General features: G+C 37.2%; 1 protein-coding gene across 1 annotated transcript; it reads right to left on the bottom strand.

Moving 5' to 3' along the window:
• Window positions 1–4,872: 4,872 nt before the first annotated feature.
• LOC131060403 (large ribosomal RNA subunit accumulation protein YCED homolog 1, chloroplastic) lies at window positions 4,873–6,869 on the bottom strand. The gene is made up of 2 exons (XM_057993635.2): window positions 6,215–6,869; window positions 4,873–5,350 (listed from the first exon to the last, which is right to left on the bottom strand). The coding sequence occupies exons 1-2, from the start codon at window positions 6,736–6,738 to the stop codon at window positions 4,981–4,983; spliced, it is 894 nt and encodes a 297-aa protein (XP_057849618.2). The 5' UTR covers window positions 6,739–6,869; the 3' UTR covers window positions 4,873–4,980.
• Between the last annotated feature and the right edge of the window lie 4,636 nt (window positions 6,870–11,505).

Raw genomic sequence — 11,505 nt, 5'->3', positions numbered from 1 at the left:
GCCGGATGTAAGTCATTTGAGGATCTTTGGTTGTCCAGTGTATATACATATACCCAAAGACAAAAGGACAAAGTTGGAACCTTCTGGCAAGAAGGGAATATTTGTAGGCTATAGTGAAACATCAAAAGCCTACAGAATCTATATTCCAGGTCAGAAATTGATTGAGTTAAGTAGGGATGTGACATTTGAGGAGGATGCTACATTCAAAAAATCCAAGCGCATCCATAAGATGGACAGTGAAGATCAAGAGCCTCCTCAAAATATGGAAGATGACCATACTCCTGAGATTCAGAGGGAAACTCATGAACCTAAAGAAGATGATGATCCAAACGAGCCCTTGAAACCTACTAATGGGCCTACTGACATTGTGATTGGTAAGAAAAGACCTCTTTGGGCGAGGAAAATAATGTAAGAGGCTGAAAGTTTTGCAGCCCCAAGAGGAACATTTAGAGAAAGTAAGAGACCTCATAAGTTCTCTAGCTATGTTGCATTGATGAGTCAAATCATTGAATCAAAACCTACCAATGTTGAGGAAGCTACTAGTCAATAGGTTTGGAAAGATGCCATGATAGAAAAGTATCAATCAATTCTAAAGAATGATGTATGGGACATTGTACCTAAACCGGAAGGTAAATCTGTTATTTCTTCTAAGTGGATCTTTAAGATCAAACATGTTGCTGATGGTACTATTGAGAAATACAAGGCTAGGTTTGTGGCTAGAGGATTCTCTCAAAAGGAGGGGATTGACTATGAGGAAACCTTTGCTCCAATTGCCCGATATACTTCAGTCAAGACCATCATTGCTATTGCAACATCTAAAGGATGGAAGATTCAATGGATATAAAGACGGCTTTTCTAAATGGTGTAATCAAGGAAGAAGTATATATTGAGCAACCTAAAGGATTTGTGGTACATGGGAAGGAGTCTCATGTTTGCAAGCTGAAGAAGGCATTGTATGGCCTTAAGTAGGCTCCACGTGCTTGGTACGAAAGGATTGATCGTTATCTAATAGGCTTGGGCTTCTCCAAGAATGATGCAGATTCAAACTTGTACTTCAAGGTAATTAATGGGGAAGCATTAATCCTAATTCTTTATGTTGATGACTTACTTATCACTGGAGAAGATCATCTTATAATCAAATGCAAGAAGGAGTTAGCTTCTGAATTTGAGATAAAGGATCTTGGTTTATTGCACTACTTCCTTGGGTTAGAAGTTTGGCAGAAATCTGATGGGATCATTCTGAGTCAAGGGAAGTACACCATTGACATTCTAAAGAGATCGGTACGAGGGATTGTAAATCCATGTCCACACCTATGGAGACCAACTTGCATAAGTTAAGAGAGGTTGCAACTATTTCAGATTTGGTGGATTCTACACTACACAGGCAGATGATTGGGTCTTTGATGTACCTAGTCAATACTAGACCAGATATTTGCTATGCAGTAAGTGCACTTAGCCAATTCATGTGTGAACCAAAGAAAATACATCTAGTTGCAGCAAAACATATTCTGAGATACTTGTGCGGCACAGTTGGATACGGCTTGAGATATTTTTCTGATGTGGACTTGACGCTGCATGGATATACTGATTCCAATTGGGCACTGTGTGTCACTGATCGGAAGAGCACCTCTGGTTGTTGTTTTAGTTTGGGTTCTGCCATGATTTCTTGGTGCAGCAGGAAACAGTCTTCAGTGGCACTAAGCTCTACAAAGGTCGAGTATATTGCAGCATGTGTGGGAGCACGAGAAGCAATGTGGCTTCGGAAGCTTCTTGCAGGATTGTTTGGGCAATCCTTAGAGCCTACTATTATCCATTGTGATAATCAAAGGTGTGTAAAGCTTTTTGTCAATCCTGTGTTTCATGACAGAACAAAGCATGTGGAGATCAAGAATCACTATGTTAGAGACATGGTGGAAAGGAATGCTATTCAGTTGAGATACATTAGTACTGATGAGCAGACGGCAGACATTCTCACCAAGCCTCTCTCCAAGATAAAGTTTGTATACTTTTGAGATAAGCTTGGTATGGTGGAGAATGAAGCCCTAGCTGAGATTAAGTCTCAGCATCATTGATATATTTATATTTTATACCAATGCATTCTTCTCTTTGAGAGAGAAGTTTAAAGTGTAAGCTCTTGCTAATGCATTTCTCTTTGAGAGAGATTTAAGGTGAAAGCCTTATTTCCATCCTCTGGGATGAGCCATGGTGGATCCACCCTCTGGGATGAGTCATGGTGGATGTCCTGTGTGTGACGCCATGACAACATCACGTGAGAGAGTCCGTGATGATTTTCTTGTACTTGTGTGTTCACCCTCTGGGGTGAGCCACGGTGAATCTCATTGTGAGGTGACGATCTCACAATGATGAACACTCGTGCATTTTACCATCATTGTGAGGTGACGATCTCACAATAATGGTTGATATCATGGTGAGGTGATATCTATTCTTTCACCATCCATGGGAGAAGCCATGATGGTTATCATCACTTTGAGGTGATATCTTTCCTTTCCACATATGGGAGTAGCCATAGTGGTCAAACAACACGATGAGGTGATAAGCTTCCTTCATTCACATGAGTGTAGTCATTGTGTTAGTCATCGCGATGAGATGATGTGACTTGTAGAGATTGAGAAGGATTCCTCCCTAGCTAAGAGGGAGTGTTGATAAGCGTCGGGAGGACTCACTCCTCTGCATACACCATGAAAACACCATGAAAACGGATCCTCATAATTATAATTTATGGTCATGAATCGGTCATGAAATAAATGCATTAAAGTTAAGATAAAGTCTTAACTAATCAAACAATTGTTGCATTTGCTTATCTATGATCAACTAGTATTCAAACTAATTAACATTAAGTTTGCCCTTCTTAAAGATCAATAATCATCATGAAAAATTGCGTCCACACATGGAGAGACATTGATCGGGTGAATTGTCGCAGCCCTTGAGGAACTTCGATCTCTACTTAAGAGATCGATCGGGCTTTGGAAGGTGATAAGAAATACCTTACATTTATTATTATATATTAAGTGATACATATTCATTAGATCTGATCGGTTATAATACTATATTCGATCTATATACTTAGACCATTATCAATCTAGATAGACTTCAAGATAAAACGCATACTCTACAATAATATCAACATCACAAGTGATATTTATTCAGACGTATATTTTGAGTTATAAGATCGATGCTGAATAAAGTATCAAGATAAAATCGAAACAATATATATTCAGTATTGATATCAGCTAAGTCACCAGGTTCAGCCGAATTTCATCCTTGAAGTTCGAAATTCGCCGAACTTCAAAAAAAAAAAAAATTCGTTGAAATTCGCCAAACTTCAAAAAAAAAATTAATTTTTTTTTAAATAAATTTTTGGCTTTCTTCTTTTGTTAATTTAAACACATCTTTAGTCTGTCGTGAGTCGCGGCCTGCAGGAGAAGTAGTCGCGGACCCGTGATAGTCGCAGCCTGCAAGAGTAGTTCGCCTGCAATTTTTGCCTGTCGTTCGTGCCCTAGCATATGTTTCCTATGGTTTATATTTTATTAATATGTCATCTTTTTGTAACGATTTCAAATCTATTTATCAATGTTAAACTATTTAGGCAATTTTATAGATATATTACATATATTTATTAAAACAATTTAAATATTACATATGGCAAATTTAATTCAAATTTTATACATTTCAAATTTTTCCCTCATTGAACTTCATTCAAATTTCAAAGTTGTCGAACTTCGAATTCGAATTCGAACGTGGTGACTAAGGATATCAGAATTAAGAACATCTGCAGATCGATCATATTAAGAAGAAAAATCTAAAACATTAAACTAAAGCAGAGATCGATCTTCAGATTTAAATTGATATCATCTATTGATATCAGATTGAGATCAAAGTACAAAAAAAAATTTAAAATTACCTGCTTATCGATCTTTTTAGCTTTTATCTGTTCTTTAGATATTTTTATACTGTCCCTTCCTGCTTACAGCATTATTCCCTGTAGTTCTTAATTTTGGTTTTTGAAGATTTAAAAGTCAATGAAGGTAGCATAGAAGCATCCCACATTGTAACATTACTTACCCTTATTCACAAAACTCCCAAATGGCTATAATGAACTTCAAAATGATGTACTCAACTTTCCTCCATGTTTCATAATGACATGGTAATACGCTACAGCTACAGCCACCGTAGCCAATATCAAAGTCTCTTGAAACTAATTTTCAACAGGAAAGTGCTGGAATTTGCCATCATCCCATGTTGCAAGAGCAGTTCACCAATTCCAAAGGACACATTTGGATCATTGCAAATCAACAAGATGCATCTGATTTACTTGCGCTGTCTATTGAAAAAGGCATTCAGGTGGTTTTAGATACAAAGATTGTCACGTTACCTTTCTCACAGTTTGTATCGCACTCTTTAAGCAATCTGAGCTCTTCAAGGAGTATTCTGTTCACTCTCTCGCATAGCTTGGAGAACTTACCTACATATCAAATGAAATCCAAGGCAACAGGAAGTCTCACCCTTTTGCTTTTCCCTCATGGTTCCACTAGAACCTCTCAAGCTGCAGAGAAGGCACCTCTATGCCCTTAGTCCAAAGATCCTCATAAGCATTCCACTACATTAAGATCTTATTTGTGAACAAACTAGATAAGGATCTCCAGATAACTGTTGAATCTCAGAGGTTTCTAATTAGCTGTGTTTTACGATTATTAGTATTTGAAGCATTTCCAATAACCTTTGAGTCTCGTTTCCCAATAATTTATAATCTTTCCACTTTGCATATGATGTAATGAAACAGAGAAAAGAAGCTGCAATGTTATAGACTAAACAATCAACCAAAAAGATATATCTCATGAGAAAAGCGGCCCAAATCATGCAACTTTTATGATGATATTATGGTATCTATTATTTAATATCCTTTGAAATACATATTCTTCGTAAATATACCTTCTTTGTACATTGGTATACCGTATACCATCACCTTTGCTGCATTTGTTTCTTCAATATTTGTGATGGTTCATATAGTATGGCTTTCTTTTGGGCTCTACATTTGCAGGTGCTCTTGTTAAAATTAGTTCCGCACTTGAGACACAATCCTTTGCAATTATGATCACAGACAGAATCGACAGTAACCTCAAGGTGCACAATATCACGAATATATTTCGAGATATCTATTTCTTTCTCTTCTAATGGAAAATACATTTGGTCCAACTCTTCTTCCTCGTCCTCATCATTGTCTAAATCACCCGAATTTACCTTTGTCATTTGGTCTGGTTCTTTCAAAGGCTTTTCATGAAGTAGCAAACAGAAATTTGAGAATACACGGTGGGCAGCTTGCTCTGCGCACCTGGCACATTAACATTGGAAAAACAAAGAGAAATAAAAATTGCAAAGTGGAGGAATATGTACGTAGAAGACAAACTATTAAACTGCAGAATCTATGATATATGTAAAAGCATTAGCCAACAGAGAGAAGGAATTTCAAACAGTCCATCATACTTCCATTCCAGCTACAGCATGCCTGACTTGCAACACGTGTGAAACTCTAGTCTATATTGCCTCAAGGATTGGAAATTTGTACCTTGAATCATTGGAAATAGGAAGCAGGGGCAGCCAAGTTAAGAAACAAAGAAGATTGAGGCTTCTCAAAAAACTTGGCAGGTATCAATGTCAATAAACCTCACAAAATATTTGGAATGGGTATTAGAAAATCTGGTACATTTCTAAAAGCTAAGTTCCACCAATGAAATCTGCTACGCGGCTAAAATTCACCAGAAATGTTTGCATATTTTGGGTGTTAACACTCCTGAAAGCTTTTTGGCCCTTCTACGGGAAATTTCAAAAGTGTATAGGATCGGGACGGGGAAAACTTGTTACCAGTACCCAACCTAAAGGCTACGGCTTTGAGAGTTCAGAGGCGCAAATGCAGTCCTACAAACATGAAGAATTTTTTTTAAGGCTAATACAATGCTCCCCCAACCTTCCATCCTATCCCAACATTAGTGTTATCTGTGACTGTCCTTCAGCATGCTTAGCATAAAAGGTAAGGCCAGGATCTTGTTTTAGCAAATTTGACAAAGTGAATACCCTCAATCCTTAAGCTTCGTAAATGAAGTCCGATTACTCTGCCCCCAGCAACGGGTTGTTTATTGAATAAAAAAGAAATAAAAACTCGGTACAAAATAGTAATGTATTAACGTGTTTTAAGTACCTGTTGCAGGGTAAAGATATGAATGTGCGAATAAGTCCATGGAGGAGCAAATCTCCCGTTTTTTTTCGAGTGGTATCAAGCGAGACGAGGAGGGGCGTTCCCGTGGGAGGGGAATAATCTGTGGATACTCTGGTGGCCATGGCCAGGCCCATTGACTCTGCCGTCGACTTCGATACGTGTGAGGATAAATTGGACAGGCCCACTCTCTCGAGAGTGGTGCTGTATTCCATATGCCCCACGCTCCTCTTCACAATTATGGCGCCCTTCCATGCCTCCTCAACCTCCTCCTCCTCCTCCTCCTCCTCCTCTTTTCTACCCCCCCATTTCTCTACATAATAAGTCTCGCTTCTATATTTGGTGGCAAAGCTAACAAATGTGCCTCTTTTTCGCCTCAGCTCACTTGCAGCGTTTCCATTTGCAGACACACAATGAAGGGAAAGGCTGCTGTACTTCCCCGAGCGAAGAAAAGGCATAGAAGCTCCGGATGAAACACAAATCAACTGCCTACTTCTGGAAACCTGCATTTTGCCTGCCTCTCTAGTGCTGATTTAATCCGATATGGTTCGGTATAGTTTACAACAACAATTCATGTTGATCTTCGCTAAAACCCGACCCGGTGCAGATTCAGCATTGATGGGAAGTTAAGAAAAAAAAAAGAAGACGACTGCATGGTATCTCAAAAATTGAATAATAAACCTATAACTAATAATTAATATTTTTATTTAATAATTTTCATATCTATTTTCTTATTAATTTGTGTTGGGAATAGTTAGTGTAAATATTTAAATTTGAATTATAAAAAGTAAAATTGTTTGAACTTGTTTTTCATTAATGGGGTTAGGAAGGCTAATCTTTCTACCAATTTTCAAGATAGTGTTACATGGGAAAACTCAGAAGGAGGATGGATTAAGATGATTTTTGATGAGGCTTCAAGAAAAAATCCAAGGCTTAGTGGAGCAAGATGCGTTGATGGGGATTATGAAAGCAGTCTCTTTAGCGAGAGATCTGAACACTTGGGGTGATAACAAACAATGAAGCAGAATTCAAAGCAACACTAATGGGCCTGAAATGTGGGAGAGAAATAGGAGCATTGAAGATTCATTTAGAAAGGATTCCTTATTTATGGTTAATGTGATCAAACAAAATTTCATTCCAAATTAGAAATTGGATAGATAGTTGAGACCGATCAAAGAAATCATAAATATGTTTGAGGACTTCAAAATTACCCACATTTATAGGGAGGGCAATCAAGATGTGGACAAGCTTGCAAAGCTTGCCATTGAGGTGGACGATGGGCTCGGATAGTTTGATGTGGTAGAGGATGGGGCGAACCAGGTTAAATAGATGACATCAAATGGTGAGCAATTATATCTCATTCATAGGCTGGCTTGGTACTTTATTCGATTGGGGCTCGGTGTGATGAGTGGGGCATTATTTAGAAAATTTGGTGAACCATGCAAAGAAAATATGACAACAATGCTGGTAGGATGGGCGATGAGGTGGTGATTGGAGATTATGGCAATTAGGCAAGGAGGCGAATATTCCTAGCATCACTTATGTGATGGTGCAATGACAGTACTACATATCTTTGATCAAGGATGGGAAGGTACAAGGATTGTGGTGTCATTTTCATTGAATGATGGGCCACATTATTATCAGATGTGGACAGGAGATTTATAGAGGCCAAAAGGATTTCTTTCCACAACCATTTGAGAAAATTTAGGACTTCTACCATGGATACACCAACGAGACTGAGGTGCAGAAAATAGCAAATTTATTTCCAAGTGATATTTTTAAGAAATGATTGAAGCAAGTCTTCAATTTTGAGCATGAGATGGTGATTCATTCTATTCAAAGGATATTGGGGGATAATTTCTTGACATAGGAGCATCACTACATGGTAAACATAGATAACTTTGTGATGTTTTATGGTGAGCTTGTTGGATGCGGATGAGGAGAAGGAGATCGTGGGTGCTCTGTGTAAGAAGTTGGTTAGGAAATGTTATCTAGGTGAGCTCAATGAAGTCTTGAAAAATTTGGATGAAAGGAAGATGATTCCCATGCCCAAAGATTGTTTTGTGGTTCGTCAACATGGGAAAGAAATTGTTTTGTGGTTCGTCGGCGTGGGAAAGAGGAGGAAATACCCAAACTTGGTTCCTGTGGATGAAACAAAGGCAGCACAATAGAGGGTGATGATGACGAGAAATGTTATATTTCTCAAGAAGATGGTGGACCTAATGAAGGAAAATGGCATAGGGGTGATTGCATGAATACCTAGTTTCAGAGGGGTTGGTGAGTTAAGAAGAGGATGAGGAATCAGTTGCGATGGTTGTTATGGACACAATCCCTAGGGAGACGTTGTCGAAGGAGGTGGAAATGGCAGACTATAGCACATGTGGACCTAAATGTCCAATGAAGGCAACCTATGGTCGGGTATAGTCTGTTTTGGTTGATCGAGTACAATTTGATTTTTTGTAATTAGAATTAGGGTATATAGTCTACGGTTGCTCCAATTTTGGACAATGCTACATTTTGATTGATGCAATAGGACAAATGCAGTATAACATAGGGCAAGAAGAATGTAGATAATATGTATTTGATTTGGCAGGTAACATGTAGACTATAGATATAAATTAGATATTAGGGAAGTAGAGAGTACATTTTGAATACTATGTGGATATATCAGCATCAACTTGATATAGATGTAACACATTTTAAATTACTATCAAGGAGCAGCCCCATAATTTTGTAGTTTAACGATTAAAAAAATTTGTCTAAACTTATATTACTAAAGATAGAAAAATTTATATGCATAGCTTGTCATGTAAGCAAGATGGCAATGAAGAGGTGAAATTTAACTCATGAGTTCACCTTGAAGCATATGTATTCAAGGATACCTTAAAGAACGCTTAAATACATTAAAAGATAGGCTAATAGTTTACGAAAGGACAACCTTGTTAAGTTCGAAATACATTTATAGAGATGGAAACCCCGAAGGAATGAAACTAAAATACTAGAAAAGAGTGTCAATAATTTATTTTTTAAAACTTTAATAAGTTTAATGATACATTGTGAATTCTCACACACTTGTCTTGGTTCCTAATACAGTAGTTCAGTCAATTCTTACTAGCAAGAGTTTGGCACCAAGTGAGGAAATTGGATCGTCGGGATTTAGGAATATGATCTTGAGATCAAACCCACGAAGCTTGTTCGTGGAAAAAGTTTGTGTCAGCTAATGGCTGAAAATAATTTAACTCATTCGGGTAAGGAGACTAATGAAATTCTAGAAAATTTGCCTATTGTGTTGTTTGTCAACACTACGGAGGAGTGGTATTCTAATATTGCTCATTTTATTACATGTGGTGAATGTCCTTCTTATTTGAGTTACAAAGAAAAGAGAAATTTTAAACTCAAATTTGAAAAATTTGTCATTTGGGATAACTGTTTATACAAGAAAAATATTGATGGCACCTTTTTGAGGTGTGTTGGTAAAGAACAACAAGTGAAGTTACTGGAATCTTTCCATAACTTAGCTTGTGGTGGGCATATCTTTGCACCTGTGACAACCTGTAATATTCCAAGGGCTAGATACTATTGGCCTACACTTTTCCAAGATGCATACAAATGGGTACACAAATGTGATCTTTGCCAATAGTTTGTTGGAAAACAAAAGATAGCAGCTCTTCCTCTTAAGTGAGTTGTAATTGATGAACCTTTCAAGCAATGGGGAATTGATTTCATTGGCATTATTAACCCATCTTCTAGTGTAGGACATACTTATGTCCTCAGAGTGAGATAATTTCTTTGAAGTGGGTTGAAGCCATTCTAGTGAGGCATGCTACTTTGGAAGTGGTATGTTCGTTCTTGAGGGAGAATATAATTTGTAGGTTTGGTGTTCCTCACAAGATTGTGGTAGACAATGTGGTTTTATTTTCTTCATATGAAGTAACTCAATTTTGTTTTGAATATGGAATCACTCTTGCACATTCATCTAATTACTATCCTTAATGTAATGGTCAGGCTGAATCCAGTAACAAGAACCCAATGAATATCATCAAGAAGCTTCTTGATGACAATCAAAGGTTGTGTCATAGGGATTTGTTTGATGATTTGTGGGTTGATCATATTACTCCAAAGAGAGCAATTGGTATGTCTCCTTTTCAATTACTATATGGGCTCGATGTTGAAATCCCCATTACTTTAGACTTAGTCTAAAATTGGCAAGGTTTGTTTAAGATGAGACTTACTCAATTGGAAGAACAACGTGCATAGGTAGTGGATTGTCTTGTAGAATATGAAAAGCAAGTTAAAACTCTCATTGATAAGAAAACAAGGAAAAGTGATTTCAAAGTTGGTTATCTTATACTTCTCTGGGATAAGAGATGTGAGCCGAAAGGAATGCATGGAAATTTTGATTCCCTATGGACTGGTCCTTTTACAATACATCAAGTGTGTGGAGAGTCAAGTTATCTACTGGTGTACTAGGATGACACTCTGTTTTCACTACCTCATAGTAGAAAACATCTCGAATTTCTCACTCAGTGAAGTTTTAAGCTATTGTAAATCCTTGTACAATTTTGCTTTTATTTATTTTTCTTTCTTGTTTTTATTTTGCATTTTAGTCGCTTGACTATATGGCCCAATGAAACAGAGGAAGGCACTTGGAGATCTGAGGTTCTACACCTTCTAATTATTATTTATGAATGATTTGAAGATGTTCCCTAGTCAGAGCCAACTATTATCCTTGTTTTTATTTCAGGTGAAAACAAGGTAACCTCCTATGAATTTTTGTTAAATTCATCCTTGTTTCTCTGAGAGTTAGTTTTTTGAGGTATTTTGGTCACCTCATTGGTCTTTGAATACTTAGTATTCAATTTTAAACCTTGTTTTGTTAGTTAAAATTCAAAAAAATTAACTTAAAAATAAGTTTTTTGTGTTTTTGGTGCAAAATTGAATTGTAAACCCAATTCGACACCATTTCAAGCTTTCTAGGTGTGAAGTCAGACCTAAAACCTGATGGTGCATTTGGTTGTCTATGCTTGGTGTAATTCGGACTTGTTAGTCTGACTTACACCTCTTTTGTCTTATGGTACAAATCGCACTTACAAGTCCGGATTACACCATAATGGAGCACGATTTGCATTTAATGTTTGTAAGTATTTGGTTTTTTTTCAAGTTCTTTCCCTTCTTTTTTTCATTTTGTCCATTCTTTCCTTTCATTTCTTTCTTGGAGTGATTCACAAGGTATGAAGTTCATTTTGTTGAAATCGAGATTATCTTCAACTCGGTAT

The sequence above is a fragment of the Cryptomeria japonica genome, chromosome 5 (genome assembly GCF_030272615.1).
Source record: "Cryptomeria japonica chromosome 5, Sugi_1.0, whole genome shotgun sequence".
In the NCBI taxonomy this organism is placed as follows: Eukaryota; Viridiplantae; Streptophyta; class Pinopsida; order Cupressales; family Cupressaceae; genus Cryptomeria; species Cryptomeria japonica.
Note: the sequence above shows the minus strand (reverse complement) of the source record. Positions and strands in the feature narration are given on the sequence as shown.

What these genes read in the sequence shown, in the direction of transcription:
- LOC131060403 (XM_057993635.2), bottom strand. Translation starts at nt 6,738, where the DNA reads ATGCAGGTTTCCAGAAGTAGGCAGTTGATTTGTGTTTCATCCGGAGCT. An exon ending in ATATCTTTACCCTGCAACAG is followed by an intron (nt 5,351 to 6,214) that starts GTACTTAAAACA and finishes TTAATGTGCCAG; the next exon opens with GTGCGCAGAGCAAGCTGCCC.